This window comes from Paramormyrops kingsleyae, chromosome 9 (assembly GCF_048594095.1).
Source record: "Paramormyrops kingsleyae isolate MSU_618 chromosome 9, PKINGS_0.4, whole genome shotgun sequence".
NCBI lineage: Eukaryota > Metazoa > Chordata > Actinopteri > Osteoglossiformes > Mormyridae > Paramormyrops > Paramormyrops kingsleyae.
Window position 1 is genome coordinate 27,293,850 of NC_132805.1, and position 27,070 is coordinate 27,320,919.

At 41.6% G+C, this 27,070-nt stretch overlaps 1 protein-coding gene across 1 annotated transcript in view; it reads left to right on the forward strand.

Moving 5' to 3' along the window:
* grik2 (glutamate receptor, ionotropic, kainate 2) overlaps positions 1-27,070 on the forward strand; it is a 144,685-nt gene that overhangs the window by 23,087 nt on the left and 94,528 nt on the right. The window contains 2 exon segments of the mRNA XM_023806230.2: positions 19,761-19,928; positions 21,180-21,437. Coding sequence (XP_023661998.2) covers positions 19,761-19,928; positions 21,180-21,437 — 426 coding nt within the window.

The window sequence follows — 27,070 nt, forward strand, 5'->3', positions numbered from 1 at the left end:
GCAGCCCTCACACTTGTTTAAGCTTAATAAAAATCATTTTAGAGAAAGCGCCGGGATGAGGTTGCCATCTGTCACCTGCTAATGCCACTTTCCAATGTGCGAAAGCCGTAAGGAGAGGGGAGCGCGGCTCGCTCTGCCTCCCTCTCACGCCGTCCCCCCAGGCTCAGCGGTTGTGTTCATATTAAGTGGAGGAAAATCAGCTTTATGGCCGAATTTGCCATTGACACACATGCTCCTGATTGATTTTCACATCAACTTTTAGCTGCGCTGTGAAGATTAAGGATGAAAGCCTGTAATCATTGCTCATTAACAGTGGGTTTGCCTACTTACCCTGCTGCACATGGACCGTAGGTTTATAAAACAGTAACTGTTGACTGTGAAATGAACAAAGATGCTTCTTTAAAATGGAGCTTTGCAGAGTGCTGGTTAATGTAATGTATCTATAATGCTTCGGTCACCAACCTTTTTTACAGTGTGAGCTACTTTTACAAGGAAAATAGTCTGGGGAGCTGTTACGATGCTACATTTTGCTGACTGACTTTTCTAAAGTTTTTCTTGTGTTTGTTTTGTTCACATCTCTTGTCTCACATCTGTTCATACTTGTTCTTGCAAAGTGTACTTTTGGTAGGGGACTTCAGGCTTCGTAAATTCCACAGTCCCTTTAAATTTTTTCTGTGGTGTGGCTTGCTAAATTTAACTTTAATAGTTTGGGCATTAATGGTTTAATGGTAGTGTCTAGTTTGCTCTCTGTTGCCTATAAATGATGGAGGTTCAGTGGTTGGCACCAGGGGCTGAGCTAGAAATTGTAACAGACAAAATGTCACCTTGAGCTGGCTGCACAATTTTACAAATAATCTTACATATTTAAGCCCCCTGTAAAGTGCTGGGCCCCCTGGCTCTGCCAGGGTATCCATGCCCCTCTGATGCCCCTGGTTAGTGCTGTCTGGCTCACTCTTCCAGGGCTATATGTTCGATCTCCTCCACTGTGTGTGTGGCATTTGCACAGGTCTCCACTGCAACTTCTTCTTTCCTCTTCCAGTCCAAAAACAGGAGGCCAGATGAACTGGTTTGTCTCCATTACTCATAGTGTATGATCATGGCTGTGAGTATGCAGCCTTCGATGCATCGCAGCTCAGGCAGGGTTTCTCCTGGCCTGATTCCTCTGAGAGGTTTCAGGCTCTCTGTTTCCTGTGAGAGGTTTCATACTCTCTGTTTCCCGTGAGAGGTTTCATACTCTCTGTTTCCTATGAGAGGTTTCAGGCTCTCTGTTTCCTGTGAGAGGTTTCAGGCTTGCTCTTTCTTGTAAGAGGTTTCAGGCTCTCCATTTCCTGTGAGAGGTTTCAGGCTCTCTCTTTCCTCTAAGAGGTTTCAGGCTTGCTGCACTCATCATATGGGAGATGAAGGGATGACTGTCAACCCCATATACATGATGCTGTTTAAAACCATCCACGGAGTCAAGGTTGAAAAATCACATTATGATTATTCCTTTTCCGATCTCACTCATTTTTCCAGAATGTTCTTTAATGGCTCTGACTATGGACTAGTTTCACTTTTATGGCATGATATTGCTGACAAAAATTATGATGTAAAGTACAATAAGACTGGAGAATGAAAAGGAACTGATGGATTTTATGTCTTAGAGTATAAGGTGTCGACATCTGCTAGAGGTCTATTCTGCATTTAATTATCACTGTCTTATCAGGAAAAATCCATGGCAGTGTGTGCTATACATTTGCAGAAAAAAAAAAAAACACTTTTCGCTATTTTGCAATGACTAAGATCAGTTAATATAACAAATACAAATATAATGTTATACTTGTTTTGAATTTATTTTGTAATATGTGGTGGTTTATTATGCCATGAAAGGTGTATCCAAGCTTGGGCAGCAGAATGTAATGCACTGTCCATTGAGTTTTGCTGGCTGATTTCTCTTCCTGCTCTAACAGAGGGTGGTGTGATTGCTCTAACGGAAACAAAATCTCCACAAACAATGCCCAACCCATGCCTTCTGGCTTCTCCTAATACCATTTTAGCCGTTTTGGCTCTGATGGGTTTACTGTGGCACTTTGCTCACAGATCATTACAAAATCAAAGAGCCCTTTTAAGACAGACTCCCTCATTAATTTAATGAGATGTGCATTTTTCTAAGTAAGAAAATCTTAGATCTTAAAAAGGACATTGAGGCGCCTGAATAAACTATTTTGTTTTACGATTATTATGGTCAAAATTAAGGGGAAAACTTTATACTGTAATTGGAATTAAAAAGAAAATTAATCTCTTCCTCTAGGAAAATAGAGTTTAAAGAGAAAGGGAAAAAACCTGCATATATAAATTAAGCATACATAAGCAGAAGAGAATCTAAATTGCCATGGTTAGTGTTCATAGTTAAGTTTTAACCAAGAGCATTATGCTAAAATCATGTGATTAATAAATGGCAATCCAACTGAAGGTATGACTGTACATCTGTCAGTAGCAATGTAAATGGCCACGTGACAGGCATGAAGATGCACCCAGGCAGGCAATGCAGGCAAATACACAGAAACATTTAATTTACTTGGTGAACACATTCTTACACATATTGGATAATGCATTCAAGCAACCTGAGAGACAAACGCGCACACATGCATTAGTGACACATGCCTGGTGTGTTCTGGATGCCGGAAATGGGTTGGTACATCACGTAAGGGCCATGCATATTAATATTGATACCAGTCACCCTGAAACAGCTGGAAGCGTGTGTGCAGGGAGTGCGGGATTAGTGATCGCTCGGTTTCCGCAGAAAAAACGCGACGGCCCCCACCCAGTCCAATAAAGCAGCCACATCGCTTAGGCCAAGTGTTAGGCTATAAGGTAGCAGGCAATGACAATAAAGATGAAACGGTCTGTTCACTGGTGCTTTCTTTAAACACTTTGTGGGGGGGGGGGGGGGGCGTGGATGTCGTGGAAGAGGGATGAGGTCATGGCACAAGCCTCTCTACTGTAACTAACTGTCTTAGAATTTGACGCAAGCGTGTGCTAAAGGAGAGAGAGAGTCTGGAAGCAGCAGACTGCCTCTTGTGGCTTTATGTCTGGCTCTGAATTAGAGAGCAAAGCAGCTGGTTTTACACGACGCTCCGTTCACCTGCCCCATCCTGGGGGGGCCTCTATATCCCCAACCTTTCATTCTTTGGTTCCTGTGTCCAATGGACCAATGGTTCCTGTGTCCAATGGACCAAGGATTCTCCTGGCTTTTCCTGTGATGGCCCATAATACTCCTTGAATGACAGAAACTTTACACGTTTGCAAATACGTATCCATCCATCCATCCATACATCCATCTTTCAATTGCTTATTCTGCTTATTCCGATCAGGATCACATGTATTTTCATATACTGTGCAATATAAATAAATGCAAACTGCACAGGTTTATACATGATTACACTGAAACAGCTGAAGATAAAATGAATTAAAGGAATCATATCATAAATAATCTGTGAATATTTATGGAATAAATAAAAATGCTGAAATGCACTGATTACGAGTCAGGTTGCCAGAATAAGTCAGAGGGAACAGCTCTGCTTGTAGACAGCTCTACTTAAACCAAAGAGAGGAAAATAATTAAAACACTTAAAAAAAAAATGAGAAACGCGCCAACCATGTGTGAAAGCACGTCTCAGCATGATCACAAAGTCGACCTCTGCCCCCAATTTATAAAGACAGTGAATCAGGGCAGGGAACGGGATGAGGGGGCGTGGAGATTATTGTGGCTGGATGACCGGCTCTCTCGCCTGAGCCGCGCGCGTTTGGTACCGCGGCCCTCGTTACGAGCTCTACACGGGAAGACGTGTGGGCTGAAGCGGCCAGTCGACTCCCACATAGCGGCACCATTTAGCATTAAGTGCCACTTATTCAAATTGCGGAACGGTTTGTGTTTAAACATATGTTTCGTAACACAGCGGGGATGGCAATTGGAAAGCAGAAATCTCACTGTCTTCTCCTCTGCTTTTTGTGGCGGCAATGTTAGCGATGCTGATCCCCTCCATCTCCACTGGTGCCACTGGACAACACTTCCTGAGCTTCCCCTCTGTCTGGTCGCTGTCGATTCTGTCCAGCTAACCTCTCGACACCCAGCATCATAAATATATTTCTCGCCTATGGTTCTCACGGAGACCTCCTTGCCACCGGGAGAGGCTCATGCTGTCCCTCCAGGCACAGTTAGACCCCCCTCCTTCAGCCCCCCTTTCCTCCTCTACGGCCAGCGTGTCTCTCACACCCCAGGCTGAAGCGGCACAGACCAATGGATAGTATAGGCAGACTGAGCACAGTGTATGCTGCCTGGTCCGGGCCTGCAGCAATACATCCTGTACATGCATATCTGTGATTCTATCATGCTGAAACAGCAGTCTGGCAATGACCCTCCCAGGTAATGCCTGAAGGGTAAAAGTTGTGAGTGAGATTTCTGGCCTGGCCGAGAGTTTGAGGTCACAGGCAACTTACAGATGTTACTGCAGTGCTCATAATTTATGACCGTATTACCTAAGGAAATGCTTATTATCCAACAACAATCCATATCTCCTGAATCATGTGAGCAAGTTAGTTAGCACCCTGTGTTACTGAAATGTTTTAATATAAAGGAATAGACTAAATGTGTTTTCTGCTACTCTGGGTGGGGGGTGGGTGTCTCAGCAAAATCTCACCTAGGGCACCAGAACACCCAGGGCTGGCCCTCATTATTAATTTGGTATACGACAGCTAACTAGTTCACAGATCAGTTGCATCCGGCGAAACTCGCTCCATTTTTAAGATTACCATGCATCCAGAACAACACCACACACAATATATACTATCAAAAATCATGGTCCACTTTTATACAAAGGCTTGTAACTGGAATAGAAAGGCTTTATATATTCTGCTACACACTCCGACATCAAAGCAGTCAAAGGGAATGAGGCTACACTGAAAGAGGATGATGGAAGTAATGCTGGACCAGATCTGTACATCGATGATTACAAGCCTGTCTGTCTGCTGCCACGACGACACAGTCCAGCATTACCGGAACTACCATGAGCATTACCACTTCAGAGGTCTCATGGGGTCTGGCATGTAGCCAGGGGTCTGGGTCTGGATCTGTAATATCATTCGCCCATAGCGGCTTGTCCGCTGTAGGGTCACAGCTAGCCTGAAATCCCAGGAACCACAGGGAAGAGGAAATCCGGAATGGGAATCAGGTGCGGGCACTCAAAGATGCGCAGAGACAGCAGTATGCCTGTGTTTTGATTGGGAAGAAACTAGATTTAACATTCACAGAGCCAGGGAATTATTATTATTATTATTATTATTATTCACCGATCCCAAGATTCTTCTTCTGAACCTTAATAATTAAGCCTTGAAACCCAAAAGAAGAACATTTAGACTAGTCTGGTACTTGCTGAAGGAAAATGTGTATTTGTTAATGTACTGTGCCAGTTAATGGGCTGTCTCATGCTAATAGATGAGAAATACCTTGAATTAGCTGTAACATACTTTAGCTGTAATTAGCTTCTCCATTATATGAGAGCCTTTATGCTGTGGGTAGCTTTACCCGATCAGACTGCTTTGTACTTAGAGTCATTCAGTATTTCCTGTGGTTTAAATACAGTTGACGCAGCACCACTGAAAGTATTGACAAACCTGACATTAGAGCATTTGTTCAAAGCCTATGGACATTATGTGTTCAATAATTTATTTTGCTTCACAGGTTCCATGTTGGAATTTTCCCTGCTTTGATTTTATTAGTAAAAGCTCTGTCCTTATCCCAGAGGTTCAATGATGCTGTATTATTGTCTTTTTCAAAAACTACAATCCCGTGGCCCCTGGAGCTGAGACACGTTTTGGCTGGTCCAGGAGGAAGAGGTGCCTGAAGAAATTGCTTCGCTGGGCACCACACAGATTATGGAGAGTGTAATCACTTTCACAAAGCAGAAGATTGAGAGATGAAGCCTCTGGTGTTGGAATATCACATTACTGAGAATTAATGTCTTTGTGAAAGGCACCCATTCTGTTTTTTTCTCTTTTTTTGGTGATGCTATTATATGCATCTGTTTCTCTCTGTCTCACTTGTATAATTCAATCTTTTAACATTTGCAGCACAATAGATTGAGACCTTATCTTCTTGCACTATTTTTGTTCAGTTCAGTGTTAGGTGATGACTAGTTTGCATGAGAGTTGCATCATGGACCCATTGTGACTTGGAAAAGATACCTCTGTGTGTGTTTGTGAAGGTGGTAGTGGGGCGGAGCGAGCGGGGGGGGGGGGTTGCAGATGAGGGGTTCATTTCTGTTGATGTGTGTCCTTATTTGCAAAAAAATAAATAGCTTTTATTTACTAGCCAGTTAGTGAAAGTCAGTGAAGCGTATCGAGCTTCTCACACACTCAATAAAACAAAAGGAGACAAATTTTATTACTGGAAATAGCATTGTTTTCACACCAAAGTGATACAATGCACTCTGACAGAAGCTGTTTGTATCTAATACTGGAAAAAAAATACATCTTCTGGTTCAATCCTACCACAAATTTTCATATAACTGACTCCTTTGCCCTGGGTTTTTAGTTTTGGGAAAAAAAAATAGTTCCATACTGAAATATTAATTCATCCTTCTGAATCTAAATCCAGTTTTCTAATCTGCTGCTCATAAAAATTTCATTGTGAGACATTTGCTTTATTTGAATACGACCTACAGCATAGTTACATAGCATGACAAGGGTTTTAGATTTATGCAGCATTAGAGAGTCAGGTCCCACAAGGCCAGCTCCCCAGATTATCCAAGCAAACATACCACTCTCTTGCCATAAATGTGTGAATCTGCGTCTCTTAGAGGACTGGATGCCTTCCAGAACGAATACCATGGCAATCACATAAAGAATGCTGACATCAAGCGAGGCTAATAATACTGTTTTGTTCTAGTAAAAATAACTAGAGACTGACTTGACATATGTCAAGCAAAACATAAGGTCAGAGCTGTCATACGAACTTTGAACTTTGATTTTTTTTCGCCCGTCAATAATGTCTGTTTGCAATACTCCCAATGCATTCTGGGAAGTCAGGCATTTTTTTCGTTCTTTGTAGTGAAAAAAAAGTCCTTTTCAAATTAAGTTATTCTTCTACGGTCAGGGGCAATGCAACTACAAAAAAAAAAAAGAATCCTGGCAGCAGTACGACTTTCCGTAAGAACAGGATATGTGGCTGTCAGTGGGCTGGCATTTGACAGATTATAGTGCTACTGCCAGGTGGTTTTGGCCCTTGGATGCCACACTTGTGATCTCAGCACAAGGAACTGACTCATCACAAGTCAAAAGAGGAAGAGGCAGAGATCATGGGTTCTGGGCACGCAGAGCATATGGGATCCTTTGAAACAGCCCTTGCTGTCGGTGACCAGGCTTGACTTTCCTCAGCCCTTTTCCCAAATACCCATTTGTTTGAAAATAGATCTTGAGCCAACACGTCCTGCAGGCAATTCCTGCTCTGAAGAAGGTCCCATTTCCTGTTAGTCTGCCGCCTCACTGTGGTGCGGCGCAGGCAGAGACGTATGTCATTGCTCTGTTATGATTCGTGGGCCTGCCCCCCACCCCCACACTCCCTGGTGGCACTTGGGTATATGTGTCCTTTTCAAAGTGCGGAAGGAGATCATTTGCAGAAATGAGGAGAGCAAGCGAGCTATTGTCTACAGGAGAAGAGGCTGCCAGCTACAGTCCCTCACAGGTCATCAATGTACAGTTAGAACATTAATAAGGAAAACAAAGGTACAGGCACAGAAAATAGACCGAGCATCACAGTCTGGACAGGTTTGATAGGGTTAGAAAAAAAGAAACCTGACCATTCTTGACGACAGTTTACACCTTCCTTTTAGCAAGCAAGCCCACTCATTCTTTTCCAGTAAAAGGGGGGGGGGGGGGGGGGGGGGTTGGGCAGCCAATTGACCTTGGACCCCCAGAGTTTCCTATTCACTGTTGTCATCTGCATTCTTTCTTTCTTTCTTTCTTTCTTTCTCCTCCCTTTCCCTTTTTTTGTTTTATTCGGTCTTACTGATGTTGACATATCTCATGTGTCGTGTCACAACACACCCATGCGATGCGCCTGTTGCAATTCATATCAATGAATTCAACGGAATTGAATATATATCCAGCTAGATAAGGTGCAGGTGCGCTGAATTATTGCAATGGTCCCCTTCTCTTCTCTGAATGACAAAATGCAGAGGGAGCAGCTTTACATCATAACTGGACTTTATAATGGTACGAGGCGTGTCCTTTGCTACTTAAGCACAGTAAGTTTAATAAAACTTCAATAGTGTTTATTTGGCTGCCAGATGTTTCAAGTTCATGTGCTCGTTTGCCGGCTTACGACAGGCTTTCAGAGAGGAATCGTGCATATACTGTACGCAGGAACACATGCAGCGTGTGGTCAGGATGCAGAAGCATCTCTCTGCGTGTGCACAGGCCATCGCTGTTTATCTACCCTAACAATGCAGGCCTCCTTCGCAGGCTGTGTGGTGAGTTGCTGAAGATAATATAGTGCCACTGTTTTGCGTGAGTGGGCATGCTGATATATGACAGAAACATGGGCTTTGAGTGCGTCATAGATTAGAGGCTGGATGTTTACAATCTGAGTCTGGCTTTGAATGCAACCGATGCAGCCATCAGCCTCGAAACAGAGCTACCTCTGCCAGGCCTGGGTGCGCGAGGGGGCTTCGCTCTATCTTAATGTGTGGTATTTGTTTCTCGGGGGCGCTGGGTTTGTCTGCCATGTGTGTGGTTGGCATGCTGCTGGGTACCTTCTCCACTGGGGGAGGAGAGAGCTTCAGGTTTTCCCAGTGTTTCACAAGAATTTCACGTTTTTTTCCCCCCCCCAGTGGAACAGCTTGGAGTGCTGCGTCACATCAGCCTAAACTGTGGCAGCAATGGTGGCGGGGAACGGCGGCTCTGGGTTGGATGGGAAACAGGCGCATGAGGCAGGGTTGGGAAGAAGGTCAGGGGGCGGGAGCGCAGATGACTCAGACATCAGGGTCTCTGCACCAGCTGAATGAGCATATTTGTCACCTGTCTACCTGCTGGTTCCAGAAGATCCCGGCCCCTGCCAGCCTTACAGAGGAGTTCTTTGGTGCTGGAACTTGAGGGAATACACTGGATTCTGGCGGAAACTCACATGTCTTTTTAATGAATGAATCAATTTGGATTTGATCATTAGATTTACATATATTAAATAAAAATAAGTCCATTTTGTCTTGATTTAAGACCCGCCTGTCCCCAGACAGTAGTGCCATTCCTCCAGAGGGAACCAGAAAGTGTAGCAGAGTAGTGTGGAGGTGAGAATGAGTCTGCCGGCGCGACTGTCGATGCTGATCACACGCCCACAGAGAGCGCCGTGCCTAATGAGCGGCTGCCGTTCCACTGTTTTCCAGCAAATTAGCACCCTTAACGTGCAGAACATCTGCGCAGTGTCAGTCAGGGCTGCGCAGCAGCAGTCATAGTTGCGCAGCTAGAAGATGAAATTATCATTGCTGCAAAATGTTACATTAACACAGAACCCTTCTGTGCAGATTGGCTTCTGTATTTCTTTCCCCCAGAAAATATTCTTTAAATAAGTTTCGAACTGGAGTCGAGGAGCTCAGAACGTGTTTTATTGTTCCAGGATCTGAAGCACCCTGATTAGGACTGTCCCGCCCACATTAACAGGCTTTCTGCCCCACAACCCCTGAGTCTTTTGGACAGAAAAACCACAGGAAATGGGAAACTGTCGTGACTTGGGGCTGCTGACTGGACAGGTGGCTCTGGAAAAAGGTGCCCTGGAAGAGGACTCAGGTTACGGATGATTGGTTTGAACTGGAACCAGGAAATGGTGACCTGGAGAGTGGGACTATAAGATAAAACCAAAAAATGGATTATGGGACCAAAACCAGGAACTTCCAGTTCCAATAAAGGACCCTGGGGTGACAGAACACACAGGTGTCAGAGTTGCATGCTGCACATAAATCAGAAATGGCAATTACCGGTTCATTACTCTCTCTCTGTATGTATATATATATATGTGTGTGTGTGTGTGTGTGTGTATACTGTATATGAAATAATTCATTCTGGATATTTCTACTTCGTGACAATACAGTCAAAATTACAAAAACAGATCATTTTTGTTTTTATTGAAAAAGAACTATGTGTAAATGGGGGGTGGGGGGGGGGGGATGTCCGTCCCAGGAGACACAGCTGCATCTGGTAGAAGGTGCATTACCATGGAAATCTGCAGGAACACCGGGGTGCCCTTCACAAGCTGCCAAGTCAGGCTTTCATAAAAGATAGCTGCTCTGCGGAGAGGAGAGGAGAGGAGAGGAGAGGACAGCACGGTCACACAGTCGCCTTCTCTATAAACAGCCCTATGTGATTTGAAGTGATACCTATGTGTTGCTCCAGCTGTGAGGCAACCTGGTTCACTGTAACACTGTGAGTAGGATACAAGTGCATGAATAACAATTTGGCTAATTCGAAGAATGGATAATTAAGTGGCGAGCGCCATCTCTTACACTGCAAAGTAGCGCAGTGTTGTGTTTTCTCACAGAGCTGTGATGGATGGCTGAACTGATGCTGCAGATTTGGAGATGCACCACTGTCACCATTCATTGAGTTGTCATGATCAGTGGGAGGTCCTTCCCCGGGTAGAAAACGTTTTACCCCTCCCATGGGGGGTGCAGCAGATCCTGAAGTCAGAGCAGATGGCTTCTTTTCTTGGGGGTGGGGTGGGGGGGGGGGAGGTGAATGTAGAGAGAGCCAAGGACAAGACATTCTTGTATTCCCTAGAACCATGCCTCCCCTCATTGGCCCACCGTCACGGAAAATCAAACGGCTTCTTCTCTTGGTTTTTTATCTGGCCTAGGAGCATAGTTGCTGCTCCTTTGCGATGGGCGGGGTCTCGTGGGACGTTGTGTATGAATTGTGTGGTGATAGAAGGCTGAACTGGCTTTGTTTGTCATTACCTGACCCCCCTGCCTGCCAGTAGCCCTGCGGTGCTGGACTCCGCTTCAGCTAATGTCATTTAAAATGCCATTTAAGGCATTAACCAGGCCGCAATGGATGCGAAGGCTTACACCTACTGATACACGGCCTTCTTCCGGAGGAGAAAGCGGCCCCATGCTGCGTAATCCCAAATAATGCCGCGACTGGACATGTACGGCACCCCGCCAGAGGATTATTCCCTCCCTCACGATCACAATTGCTCAGTTACTGAACACCGAGCCAGAGCGATGGGCCGCAGGCTGTCCTCTTATGCAGGCCACTCGGGCCCCAGACATGAAGGATGCGGCAGGCCCAGAATCTCCAGGGAGGAGGATTCAGCTGAGCGGGAGAGCTGCCGACAGCAAAGGTTCTTTCAAAGGCTTATTTGTGATAAATATCTAACCTGATTCCACCAGGTTGGAGCTTCAAGAATATGCAGTAAGCCTACTCACCGAAAAATGATGCACAGCGTAAAGGGCACTGCAGCCACTGCAGGTCGGGTGGCATCAAAAGTCACATAAATTGGCCATGCCTCACAGACAGCTTTACAGCGTTACAGTGCACTAATTGTGTTTTTATGAAAAGTATATGGGAAATTTGTCCCACTTTGGAATTAGAATTAGAACCTAGGGCCTTTATTACCCTCTTATTAGTAGACTAATTTTGATCTTTAAGATTTGGTATGGGCCAGTGTTTTGATGCAGTGGTTTACACTGTTGCCATGTTTGGGACTGTGGTTCGAATCTCTGACCTTGCTCCGTGTGTGGAGTTTGCATGCTCTCCCTGTGTTATTCATTAGTACTCCAGTTTCCCCTCACAGTTCAACATCATTTCAAGGTGAATTTCAGCTGCCAAACTGTGTGTTTGTGTCTGTGAGTGTGCCCTGCAATGGGTTGGTGCCCCATCCTGGGTTATTCCCTACCTTACCCCCGTGACCCTGCACAAGACAAACAGCTTTTGTGTAATGTCTGAAGCAGCAGTCTAAGGTCCCTTCCTGGAGCAGCATCTTCTTGGGGCTTTTATAAACATTTGCTTTATTTTGGAAGCTAATGCCCACGGAGACCTCTGTTCTTCTTTTAACACTGTGTAAAAAGCAAGCCTATTTGACCAAAGCAATGAGCAAAGAGTTGCTTCTTTTGTAAATAAATGTGCGAGTGGGACAAAGTATTATTATTTTCTTGGATAGAATTAGTAGTGCTTTCCTCTTGTGAGTGATGCCTTAAGCATAAGGGGATTCTCCGATTTGAGAAGTTCAGTATAGCAACAACAGGTTCACAGAGCAGCCCTCTATTCCTTTAAATGTTCCCAAAAGAACACTCTGAAACCGTGACAACCTGTTTGATGAAGGTTCCGCAGTTGCCATGGTGCCCACCTGTCTGTGACCTTGCGGCTATGGTGGAGTCCCATTTGTTACCGAACCCTGATGTGGATGGTCTGTTCACTGAGGCAAGCCAGCCAATGAGAGCGCATCATGTTCAAGCAGCGACAGTTGCACATAAGATGGATGCAAGCTTCTCCAGCAGTATATCTTCATTTTCTGTGTAGTGGCTGCACACACATACACATCACAGATCTGTCTGCGTGTCTGTTTTCCCTTATTTATATATAAGTTAAATTTAATACAGACATTTGGCAAAATTCCTTTTTAAATTGCATAATTTTGTAATGAAATATGCTATTCATATCTTGATCCTTCAGTATACTATAGACAAATTTCTTTCACAGTTATTCTTTTCGCTCTGTAGGCTTTACCAGATTTTCCACAGTATAATAATGTGGAGTAATGTAATACTTATTCTGCAGCGTTTACACCATACTTTCCAAAAGAATGTTTTATATCTTCACATGGTGTACAGTATCATCATTCCCTTTCCATAAATTAGCAAGCCCGGGTCCTGGGAACAATTTGGTAGAAAGTGAATTCTCAAGAAAATGGCCCAAATACTGGAAATGATTCTTGGCTGATAAGAGATAATAGACGACTCTGTAAGACTCGCTCCCGGTAGGACGACGAAAAAAGCCAAATGACATGGGGATGGAAGGGACTTTATTTGGGAACTTTATCTGAGTCGAGAAGAATTTAACAGAAACAGTGCATTTGACAAAAGCAAAAGACAGACATTTTAGCATTAGAAGACAAAATTGGTCAGGGTACTGTGACTGATAACGTGAGAGAAAACAGAACTCACACTTTATGCAATAACTGGCAATGAAGGTTTGTTCCAGCCATATTGTTGGATCACAACACTGCTGTTTAACTTAGGCTCACATGTTCTGATTAGCTGAATGGGCAAATTCCTGCAAAGAGATAATGTCACCTGCTTGAATCCCCCTGGAAAGTGATCTCCAATTGCAGCTAAACTCCACCATTCTCACATAGGAGTTGTTTATACTCACAGATGAAGACATTTACAGTTCAGCTTGTGACATTTTGAAGGTGCAGATAGTCTCCATACTTTTGCTTAACCTCTCTAACAGAAGAATCGCATGCAGTGTTAAGTGGTCACTGTACTCTGGCATACAGTAAGTGCCAGTCTTTGGATATCAGCTTGACAGCAGGTGTTGGTGAGCTGACAGCAGGTATTTGGTGCTGGTGTTTGTTTTATTGACAGTGGGTGGTTGTCTTGTTGCCTATGGATATTGATGCAGATGACAGTAGGTGTTTGTTTTATTGACACTAACAGTCAGTGTAGTTGACAACAAGTGTTGAACCTCTAGTTTGGTTTTCTTACTTGTGAAAACTGCCTTTGTTTCTGGGCTGTGACAATGGTAAAGGTGATGTACAGCGTACAGTCTGTCATACTGAAGGAAGACACTGAGATAAATAAGAGGATGCAAGCAACTCTGTTCTGAGCTTTGGCTCATTTCGTGATCCAGAAACCTAAAAAACTGGACTCGATCAATGTTACACATGAAGAGGTTGCTAATGGGCATTAAAGTGATTTTATTAATTAAAGAAACCCAGGGGTTGTTTGGAAACAGAAAACCCTGTACTCCTAATCATAATATAGAGATTACACTTTAATTAATTTACACAAAGAGCATGTTGCCCTCAATAGCTCAGTCATCTGACTACAGAATACTGTTTAAGGTTTAACCCTCAGCCCCAAATGTGATAGAATATTCTGATCCTGAATTGTTACATATAGTCAAAACAACTTAATTAAAAGCAACAAAGACGCTGTTGACATTTTGTGTCTGAATTTTAAGTTGGCTGGCTATAAAAACAGATTTGTGTTATGTGAAGTCATGTTCAGTGTTGACCTGTACGGGTTCTGTCAAAAGACAATCTGATATAGTGCAGCCATACTAGAGCAAAATATATGCGGTAAGACTTGTTCATTTTCACTGGTCATAGGTGTCCGCTTTAACCGCACCTGTAGCCACCCTTTTAACAGGGTAAAGAGAAAGCTTTATAAGGGAATGTTAATTTGCTGTAGCATTAGCTGATATAATGCAGTGTAGTAAATCTATGGGATTTCCACCTGTCGGAAAGGTCAGAGCTGAATTTTGATCAGGGATACAGGCCAGCTGCTCGATAGTGGAGCTTTGTGTATTGAAGAGAATAGCAGCAACACAGCAAAAAAATGCTGGCACCTCATGTTCTCTTTGTTTCACCTTCATGTCATGTGAGCAAGCCTTATCTAGAGAAATTAACTTTAATTAAGAGCAAAGGCCACTATTTATTGAATTTATTTTTTACAACCCAAACAGAACACTGAGATAGGTTTAGGAGAATCAATCAGTGGAAAAATGGACTGGAATTTCAAATAAAAGTCATTCGTTTTGGCAAATGGAACTTTTAGACAGAAAAACCATTAAGCACTGAATGTTAAGCTTTTTAATTTTAAGCTGTGTTTAATGCTACAATATCAGCATACTTCATAGATATCAGTGTCAGTCAAGTTTTAGTTCAACTGAATTATTCAAAGTCATGTGCAAAGATTTGCAACAATAAATCACTAAAAATAGGTACTGTATATGAATACTGTAAAACTATTACATTGTGTATCTATGGCCAAAATGTAAACTAGGTGAAGGAGGGAATAGATTGAATCAGTACTGTGTTGTACATAAGAAAATTTTACCAGCATTTCAGAGCACAGATGATATGAAACCTGTGCTGACAAAGTAATTTAAATGTTTTCATAAAAAAAGAGAATTGGCTCTATAAACAAACAAATAAATTAAGATTTGCCTCTAGTTGCGAGATTTTATCGAGAGGCATCTTGCTGGGGTACATTACGAACTTAAATGGAAGAAGCGAGGAAACAGCGATAAAGATACAACTGTCATATACGTCACGTGTCACATTTCGTGAGAAGCCTCTAAGAATTCTAAACCAAATGGCGCACATGTAAGAGTAAAAAGGTGGAAAATTCCATATTCATAGGAACATATTTCTAAATATCAGTTTAGTGTTTAAAAATAATGAAATACCTGCCCATAGCAATTTGTACATTTTTGACTGCTGCAGAGTATTATTAATTATTATTATCATCATCTTCATTATTATTAACAACAACAATAATAACAACTTGCAGCTGCTTTGTGATCCGATACATGATTGAAGCCCTATTTTGACAATGAACATTTTCTTGTGTCTCACATCATATCTCGTCTCTTGTGAAACCAAAATGATGTCTATGACAAGACATGGCTGTTATTTAGATTTTTGGTTTTAATAAAGTTAGAATATGTTGCGCATGAATGTTATGGTAGGTTGGTGTTCTGATGCTGGTGGACATCAATCTGTCAACAACAGACACATTTTTATTTTTCAGATAAATAATTCAAACAATGTCAAAATGTCAGGAACAATGACTACATGAAACCTGATTGATTTTTGATTATCTTAAAAAGAATATTGAGACAGATGATGCTTCATTACTTCATTTGCATTATCATATAATGGCATTCAAAGAAAATGTTTAAAGTTATTTATCTGGATAAAAACTGCATATCTGTAGAACTTATGAAAATAAACAGTGACAGAAAAAAAGAAAAAAAGAGGAATTTCTGCTCTTTCTCAATATGTTGATATCTTGTTGGATGGCTAGATGAACACAGCTTCAGCCCCCAATGTCTCCTCAGGGGAACCCCAGCCATTTGTCAAATTTCACTATTAGCTCATTTAATCAATTAACTTCATTAGTTAAAGAATTTGATGAGGCATTAATTAGCCAAACATGGTATGCCGGTTGAGTCATCAAATGCGTATGTATATTGGATTGTTACTGCAAATACTCGGGGTGACTTTTGGAGAGGTTTTTAAATGGGTAAGTTAATGGACTTTGAAAGACAGAAAATTATAGTTTTGCACCAACATGATTATCATTTACATATTGTTTTCTTTGAATGCCTAAGATACTTGCGCAGTACTCTATTCTGTTCATGTATATAAAGGATTTGTGTGTTACTTGTGACAATCCTATGGTTATGATTAACCTTTATACAGTCTTTGTAACATCTGTAGAATCACTAGCCTATATGAAAACCACAGTTTCACATATTCAATTATAAAGAAATGGTATTAAGTTATTAAAGAACCCCTAGGCCAAAAGTAAATACATTACTTATTGTTTAATTGTGCCAAGCATGCAGGTAGACTTTTTACTGTTTTTTTTAGGTTCCCTGCTCATCTGTAGGACAGAAAGGCCCTTGTGTTGCTTATGTCCTTTTCTTTAAAATTTCAGGTCCTTAGCCACTATACAACTTACTTTTTTATACTTAAATAAATATATTTATATATAATATATAAATAAAAAGGATTGGTAATACTGCTCATCAGGTGAACCTGCACTATAAGGACACCTGAGATTTGAAGTATTTTTTCAAGTATTTTTCTTTTTTCCAACTGTAATTTAGAAGTTCAAGTTCTCTGATCTGCATAAATTAAACCATGGAATGTACTGCCTCAGTTTGGCATGGGGCTGTTGTGACAGAAAAACAAAATCATGTTAGCCTACTAACAACATCAGAATTATCGACTGAAATGATATCAATCAAAGCAATTGTTCTGTTTGTTGGAGCATAGCGTTTCCCACCCATAAATATAGTCACACTGTTTCTTAATGTAATGACTTAATATTTATTGCGATGATTCAGGAGAACAGCATCACCAAAGGTGCAAAAATAACATCTCTTCCAATTTTTTTGAGATTTTAATATTGTTTTAATTCTACAACAAGAGAGGCTAAAAGCCGAAACAGAAGCAATGACATTTATGAGATAAAATGCAATTATTTCCTTCCTCTGTAGGGGACTAGCTATGACTATTGATACATTTGTACTGGCCACATCAAATTCAGCAATGTGGAAACACAGGAATAGAAGCAGTGCACTTCAAGGCTTCCAGTTAGAAAACTAGCCTACAGAGAATTACGATATCGATCACGCTGACAGATTGGCGTGATCAGCAGCCAGCCCGCCTTGAGTTACAATCATAAAGAGCACAGTGAATCTGGGTAAACGCTGCGGTGCCCACTTACACAAGAGCATTGATTGCGGAGCGTGTACCTGTTTGATTAATAATTAACCGTTACTGAATTTTGTATCGATTGCGTGATGCCAGCTGTGATGTATTGAAGGAGGCAGGACTGAGTGTCAGTTATACACTGCAATCAGCTGGGTATGACAGGAAGACCAAGGGCCACCCACCAGGATTCCTCTGATGATCACTATGGGAACATTTCTACCACTACGAACACAGAATCATAGGATTTGTTATATTCATTAAAGGCAACAGTTGAACGTAGACACTTTAAAAAAGCACTGAATGCTTTTGTCTGTTCAGATTGAAATGCGACTCTATGAAGAAATCTTCTGTGAAGCTTAAAATTGTTTTTGTGAGTACTGTATGCTCTTGTAGTGCAATGCAATTAATATTATTATTATTATTATTTTTCTTATTATTATTATTATTTTAGGGGCATCTTCTTTTTGTGGACTTGATTGACTTTTAGGCAGAATGTTACTCAGCACTGCAGTGTGATGCTCATTGCTTTGGGGGGGACATTCTGAAACTCTGCCTGCAGACTCATGGAGCCTGACATGGATTTGCACACATATTACTGAATTCCTCCTATGTGGTTATGGCACAGTGGCTCTCAGGGCAGGACTTCTGCACTGACACCACGCGTCACCCTGGCTCCCTCGAAAGGTTCAAAGGCGTGTTGGGTGGATGGTTAGCCCCCAGTGCCCATGATGGGAAGGTAGCTGGTTTGGGCCTGGCTTCAGCAGAAGAGTCACATCTTCATTAGCCCCTTGATCGAGGCCTTTAACCCCCCCACCCCCCCAAAAATGCTCTAGGGGCACGAGATAAGTGGCTGTGCTCAGATGCAAAGCTTTTCTCACGGCTCCCCATACGTGTGTGTTTGTCTCGAAGAAGAGTACGATTGTATACGTGATAATAAGCACTGCAATATATGCGCGCCAATGGCAAATCATCGCTTTAAAAAAGAAACTCCATCACCTCACCCAGGAAAAGCAGGACAGAGATGAAAAGTAAAATGAAATAATGATTGTCAGATAAAACTACAGAAGACTCTTCAATGCAACACGCATAGATGGTCGTGTTGACCTCCAGTCGTTCAGTAAAGGCAAAATGATGCATCAGTATCATGTCTAAGGAGCTTAATTTACTTTATATTTTCACATAATTTACCATTAATGTAAGGGGAAAGGCATTTATGTGAACATCTATTAAGTATGAATGAGGGTTGCAAATGCCTAGGCTTCCAATTATAGTTCATCCAATTTAACTAACAGTTATCAGTTCCTTCAAGCTCATCACAACATGCAAATAGGCTTCCCCCTTGGGAAGAATGTTAATCAGGGTAAAATTTCCACAGTCATAGTTGCCAATTGTCTTCTTGTGGTTGTCGTTCACTGGATGCCCACATTCTTTACTGTATTTTGATTGGGTTTCATGATCAATATGATTAATGAAACTTTCATTTCACTACAATAATCTTAATATGAAGCCTCAATTTATTTAGAGCATATAGTTATCATAAAAAAATGTGAAAGAATTGCCATGTATATTGTAATTCAATTTCTCTAGCATTTTTCAATCTTTTGCTGCAGTATTGATATGTAAGTAGTCTGACTCTTTCATTGATATGCTGTAAAATAAACAAGTAATATGTATGTATGTGTGTGTGTGTTCAGATGACCAGTGACTGCAGAAATATTTGATGCCTATCATGAAATAAAGATACATACTGTATACGTCATGGAGTCGAGAAGCTCTCAAGTTAGGATCCAGTTGCTGATTTTAATTCTAAAAGCTGAATCGCTATTCCAAGATCAGAATCTCAAGTCATGCAAAGGTATATAATGTACTGTATAAAGATGGTGTTGGGAAAAATGCAAAATCGTAAACCGAAAAATCAAGCTGATGGTCATGGAATACGGCGTCCGAAAACAAGAAGGAAAAATGAGACTTAGCTATATGGTCTATCCCAAGGGTTTAAGTATGTGACCGAAAATGCAGCACAGGTGTGTTCCATCAGTGACCCGAACAGTCCCTTCAGGATGCGCGTGGGGGTGGGGGGATTCTGTATGGTCAAATCTGAGGTCTGAGATGGCGTGACTGTAGATATGGAAGTGATCATTCATTTGACAGATTTACAGTTTTCTGATGCCAGATATTAAATGGAAATTATGAATAATAATTATGAAATGAGTCACTTTGAATAAATGCTAATCACATAGTAGGAATTCATAACCCAATGGTAACATTCTGTCTGTTCCTCATCCAGGCGGAATCTTCGAATCTATCGAAAGTGGCCCATCAGGAGCAGAAGAACTGGCCTTCAAATTTGCTTTAAACACAATCAACAGAAACAGAACTCTACTGCCAAACACAACTCTGACATATGACATCCAAAGGATTAACATTTATGACAGTTTTGAAGCTTCAAGAAAAGGTAAAGTGAAACTTTAAAAAAAAAAAAACTTTTTTATAGAAAAAAAAAATAACTTGTACTTAATCAGCGGTTAAGAACTGTGTTTGTATTTGGTTGAGTGGGGTTTTTAGTCATCTACTGGTGTGTATATGCCAGGAAAAACATAACTGTGTGGTTAAAAAATAATTTGTTTTATATAATGACAGCCATAAGCAGCTGGAGTGGCACTGATGATGAAGTCTATCATGGTTAACCGTCCATTCCTAGGAAAGTCCTGGGTCGCTGTGTACCGCGGCCATCCCACTGCAAATTTGGATGATTAATCGCTGCAGTGATTTTGCATTATGTATATATAATTTCTGATTTTGAAGGTTTTAAGAATCCTGCACCCACAGAGGGTGGCGTTGTGCATAGCCTTATGTCACAGTGTTCCCCAAGCTGCAACCAGTAAATAGGGACTGTAAATCACAGTCCGTAAATAGCTCACTGCGTAAATGGGACACTGCGGCCAGCATATGTACCCATACACTGATGTCCTCTCATTACAAGGATTGAGCCCAATTTAATTTTTTTTATGCTGTTATGTTAGGCTTTTGATATCAGTCTGAATAAATTACAGCTGTGCGTTTAAAGAGACCAAACTGGATTAAATTCAGTTCAACCTTCAACAAGCTTCTGGACAGCAGGAGTGCAAAATGGATTGAAAAGTGTGCACTTGTTCTTCATTTATTTCAGTGTGGATTGTGCAGGAACCTTGCTAAGTTTGTCCATAGGACTCTGGAAATACACAAACATAAATTCAAGAATCTGACAGGGATCAGCTTTGTTTCACCTGTTTAATAAAAAAAAATCTTTACTATAAAAAGGCATCAGGAAGAGGTTTGACTGCTTGGTGACTGGGTAGCAATCCTTTCCTCTAAGCAAACAGCCATTAGACCTCCAAAGCTAATAAATTGTTACTAAATCAAACTTTAATATACTTATTTACTATATTCAGTAAATGATTTAATCAATGGTTTTTTTTAGTTCTCTTAGACACCAGCTACCAATACGTGCATGCCACACTACATTGTTTACAGCCTGAATAAATTATTTGAAATGAATTTAGTGCATAGAATCAAGAAAATTATTTATTTAATATGTATTTTTTCAGAGCTGGTTTTGTGGGCATTGATGGTACAGTTATGTACCTACCCTGGCTAGCATAGGATCTGTCAGCATATTTGCCCTTTCTTTCCTCCTGTCATTGACAGACTTCTGTCTTCTCTCCAGCCTGTGACCAGCTGTCCCTGGGGGTGGCGGCCATCTTTGGCCCCTCCCACAGCTCCTCGGCCAATGCCGTCCAATCCATCTGCAACGCGCTGGGCGTGCCCCACATCCAGACCAAATGGAAGCACCAGGTCTCTGACAACAGGGACTCCTTCTACGTCAGCCTCTACCCAGATTTCTCCTCCCTCAGCCGGGCTATTCTAGACCTGGTCCATTTCTTCAAGTGGAAGACGGTCACCATTGTCTATGACGACAGCACAGGTGAGTGCCAGTCAGACTCCTGCCCAGTCGGACAGAAACGTTGGTGTGATGTTGGCTTGCTTTTGCTGCCCTGGGGTCTTTGAAACATTACATGCTAATCTCAACTTCACTACTTTTTGAAAAAATGGCCATGGAATCTGCAGATGCAGTTTTAAACTGCAAAAGGACACCATGGTTAACTACTGAATATGAAAAAGAATACAAAGCCTTATGGGAAATGCGCAACTGTGTGTCCATCCATCCATCCATCCATCCATCCATCCATTCTGAAACCACTTGTCCTATTCAGGGTTGCGGGGGGGGTCGAGAGCCTATCCTGGAGGCTACAGGTGCAAGGCAGTGAACAACCCAGGATGGGGCACCAACCCATCGCAGGGCATGCGCACACACACACACGCACACACACACACACACACACACAGGTTGGTTATTATATCTTGGTGGGAACTCTCCATTCATTTCTATGGGGAATACTCTAATCCCAACATGATGACCTTAACCCCTACCCAGCCCTAACCTTACCCATAAGTAACCAAACAAAATTTGAGACTTTCTACTTTTTTGATTGCATTCACAGATCTTTCTGGGGACCTGAAAAATGGTCCTCACAATGTCAAAAAACAGCTTTTTATTACATTGTTGGTCCCCACAATGTAATATAAACCTACTCCATACACACACACCATATACGACTGTGTATATTATATATAATTTTATATAATTTAAATTGTAGCGCCAACAATCTAGAAAATGGTGGTTTGCACATATGCAGATGCTCCTTTTTGTGGGCTACAGAAATCCGTACAGTATGAGGCTGCAGTCGCGCCCCTAGGTCTTGGAGCCCATTCATTTTCCTGCAGCTGAAATTGATTTCTTCTGGACCTGATGCTGCTGTTAATCCTTGTACATGGTCATGGTGACTTTGAGATAGGGTTAACAGCGACATGATTTTCGTGTCACAAGGCTGGGAGATTGGATCCCCAGGGACCACATGAGATGCAGAAGATCTTTCCCGTCATTTTAATCCCGATGTCCCCACTGGCGTTGATTCTGCTAAATGTCTGGATCTAATTTTAGCATTTCCCTTAAGTAGCTTAAAATAAACATGTAGTCATTTTCTGAAGTTGCACGAAAAAAAGGTGGTGAAAATTTGGTTCATTTGGTACATTGGTTTACACAGCTCACTTAATTTAAGGGAAATGTTTTCAAAGCATTTCTAGGATGGTTGGATTTTCTTTAAGTGGTGTTGTCACAAAACCCAAGGATTAATAAAATTCCATTCCACATATGCATTTAGAAAACATGTTTATTTGTGTTTCTCATCCAACATCTGAATCAGTTACCTGGAAAAGTCCAGCTTATGTATCAGAAAGTCAAGAAAATTTGCTTTAAATGTCACATCGGTGTCACCTTTTGTGAGGATATCATGGGTTAATGGAAATCTGTGATTTTGTTAGCTGCAAAGCAGAAGCGGGTGCTTTCAGAGAAGCAGTGCACAGTGAATGTGTAGTGTCATGCCTGGCCACCTTGTTGCTGTTAAAGAAGGGTTTATGTGCCTGTTGCCATGACAATGCCACCAGCAACAGAGAGAATAGGGAGAGAACTGGAAAGCACAGGTAATCATGTAAGAGCAATAAGTAACATACAACTGAAGTAACACAGCTATTAATTAATTATGCAGTCACCCCTTCTCATGAAATTAAAAAGTCAAACAGTTGTTTAATTATTCATTAATTGATTACGCAGTCATAGCTCTATGGATGGTAAAATACATTTTGCTATCCGTAAAGCAGTGCATAATTAATTACCCTGTCGAATTAATATTTCTGTGTCGCACTGGGATTCTGTCATTATTTAAATATACATATAATTTTCACTCCCTCCACCTGTGCATACATGGCGAGCCTGGAGCCTATCCCAGGAAGCACAGGTCACAATGTGCGTAGCTCCCAGGGGGGCTGTCCCTCACAGGGGACACGCACACTCACACACTAGCCAGTTGATGAGGGCTGGTTTGCCTAAGCATATGTTTTTGGCTGTGGGAGGGAATCACGTGACCTAAAGAGAACGTGCACAGTATATATATGATGCAGTTACTGTCTGGAGTGTGTTTCTTCCTTTATTTATATAGAGAAGCTGTAATTGTTCTTTTGGTTGTTTTTTTTAATGTTAGTATATCGTTAGAAGGGTTGCACGCTTTGGTTTGGCTTGGAGTGAGATTTTCAATTCTAAACAAGTCTGCACACACATGCATACGTATTTACATACGTGTAACACCTTTATTACCTTGTAAATAGTCTGTAGGGTGTGCAAACTGCTCCAACGCTTTTGATATAGCTGTTAGATTTTTAAAGGAATAATATATACAATATACAGTGGTGCCCCAGAACTCGAATTTAATCCGTTCAGAACTCCGGATCGAATCCTAAAAAGTTCGAGTTGTGATCGAATTGTCCCCATAAGAAATAATGGAAAACCAATTAATTGGTTCCTAGCCCCAAAAAATTACACCTAAATGTTTTTTTTTTTAGCATTTAAACACAAAATGAACCGGATAAAACAAGAAGAGCATATACTGTACTAAACACATCTAAGCACATTTATCAAAACAGTAATTTGTAAAGTAAGAAAATAAATGTACCCAAACAATGTGTAATAAAGTTAAAAAAATAATGTGTCCTGCCCCGATCGTCCGCTCCTTCTGTGTGCCACGCCCCCTCCTTAAACCCGTGTGGAATCCCCGTGTGATCAGCTGTTTCTGTTTGTTGTCATTAGTCCTCTGTATTTTGTCTGCGTTTCAGTTTGTTTCCCCAGTCCGGTCATTGTATTGTATGTCTGCGTTTTGCATGCCTTACCTGTAATTAAACCCCGTATTCCCCAATAGCCGGACATCTGCGCCTTTTTCTCCGTTCCATCCCTGCTCGGCACAACAATATTATTATAATTAAATGTACTAATGGTTTATTATTAATATTAAATTAAGAAATCTTTATTTTTAATGTATTTTATTATATAATAATAATTACTGTTTCTGTCTATCGTTGTCTAAATGTATTTTTACTGTCTATATATGTATTCAGCTAGTGTAAACATGCACCATGCTATCACAGCGAATGCGAGGCTGAGACTGAAGCTACCCTTTGTTTCCGCTGAGAGATGTACGGTGTGACAAGTTATCCTAGGTCGGTGTTCACGGTTTGACTTCTGATCAGAAGATTCAGATCGAGTTCTAGCTAATTTTCTTTCGGACTGGTTGGTTCGACTTTTAAGAAATTCGATTTGTAATGAGTTCGAGAACTGAGGTACCACTGTATTTGCCGTCAGATTTCTCGCGTGAGCCTCTTTGTCCCGCCAGATGCGTGAGAGTTGGCAGCCCCACATTAGTCTGCAGAAAGCATGGTAGTAGCAATGGATTGTACTGGGTCGCCAATAAACTTGAAACCCGAGCTGCTGTAATACTCAGAGAGGATTTCCCCGCCTAATCGGTATCATAAGTGTGTTTATAGCCACGCTTATGTCTTTTTTAATTTTGTTCATTTAAAGGTCAGCGTGGGATTGTAAGAGCACATTCACCGAGGAGCGTTTGATTGTTGGACTTTTGCGGCGAGCCGCTTTAGCGAAGGCAGATGAGAGTTGAGCGGCGTTTTCCGAAGGGTTTTGTGGAAGAAAGCGGTCGATGTTCCAATGTGTTTATGATGCTGACCTTTATTCGGCATCTCGAGAGACTGAATGTAAGAAGAAAAAAAAACGCAGCCATACAGCCCTGATTCACGATAAGCGCCTTGAAGTTCAGAGACCGCGTCCACCTCTTGTCAGAACTGCCACGCAGATCGATATATATTTTTGTATTTACTCAGACCGGGGTCCTCCAAGTATATCTCAGAGTAAGGTAGCGACGTGAATATGAGCAAGCTGTGCTGGAGAAGATCCAGCGTGTCCCAGGTCCCCTCCTGTAATCTGTTTCAATTTGATGTGTGTGAGTGCACCGATCTCGCGCAGGAGACTGTAATGAATAAGGCACTGCAAGTGCAGTGTCCATCACGCGCCTCACTGCAGCCTGCCACACTGTTTGGTGCCTCGTGGGCCGTTGGCATTAATGCGGCGGTAATTCAGGTTTACCGTTTAAATTTTTAACGATTTTTTAAAATTAAATAAGTGCCATGATGAACCGATGTGCACTGCGGTGTTTTATAAGCGTCAGCCGGCGCACTGGCTGCTCGGCATAAGGCTCGTAACGCTCTTAATGGACATCACGGCGTCGTGATGCCTGCAGTGAAATCTCTCCTTGTTCACAACCTGACCGCGGCACCGTTGACTGTCTGCGCCAAGCAAAGTTAGAGCAATTAAATGTCATCTCGTTTTCTAATGCCATCTTAAGCGCGAACACAATTTATCATTCATATTCTTTTGCCGTTTCGTTTTTAGATAGCAAGTAACTTTCGTTTATTAGAACAATCGGTGCAGCCATTTCTATTACGAAAAACATGGAATCGGGTTATTTTATTTGAAAAGAGAAAGACGTGATGGACAGGCACTCCGTCCAGGCCACCTCCCGCCTGTGCCCTCTGCTTCCTTGGGTAATTGTATATTATATAAACCGATGTTAAGCTATTCAGTGAATTGTTTCGTCTTATTTACCCTTTCCCATGAAATATTTTTGTCGCGGGGGGGATGGGCTGTCACAGGGAGAACAGGGGTGTAAGGGGGGGGGGATTGGGGGGGGTGGGATCAGAAGGAAACCAGTCTGACATGGCGAGAAACTGCAAACTCCATGCAGGTTTCCCAAATTCTGACCTACTGTACCATCCAGCCTGCTGTTAATAATGTATTACACTAGTGGAAACACTTCCAGTATTTATGGATTGCAGAGCTTTATTCAGCTGTTGCTCCAGTTACTTATTTAATCATCAAATGTATTATTTTACAAATATCTTACATTGGAAGATTAAATAAGTAACTGGAGCAACATCTGAATAAAGTTATGCAATCTCTTATAACTGGAAGTGTTTCCATAATTTTGGCCACTAGTGTATGTATGTACAGTATGTGTGTACGTGTTTCCACAGTGTGATAAAAACCTGTCATTTTGATATTGTGGGGACCATTTTTTTTAGTCCTCATAAGGGAAACAATTTTATATATAAAAAAAAAATCTGTGAATACAATCAAACAACTTAAAATGCCAAAAGTTTAGCATTTTTTGGTTACTTATGATTAAAGTTAGGGTTGGGTAGGAGTTAAGGTCATCATTCCTGGGATTGGGGTTTTACCCACCGAAATGAATGGACAGTCCCTACAAATATATGAATACAAATGTGTGTGTGTGTGTATATTGTATATATTGTATATGTTATATGTATATAAAAATACAGTCCACAGCTAGGGGGCGGATCCTGCTCTGTGCTGGTGAAGTTGCATGTTCTTCCTGTCTTTCACAGGTTTCCTCTGGTGTTGTCTCCAAATTACACTTAGTATGTGTGTTTGTGTATCTGGTGGAGGGTGGAGAGTGGGGAGGATTAAGATAAGTGTATAGTGCTCGCTAGCCGCACCCCATGTGACCCTAAAGCAGCTGGAAGATGGATGGGCGCAGAATGATGTACACATGCAGTAATACACATGCTGATTTTGCTACA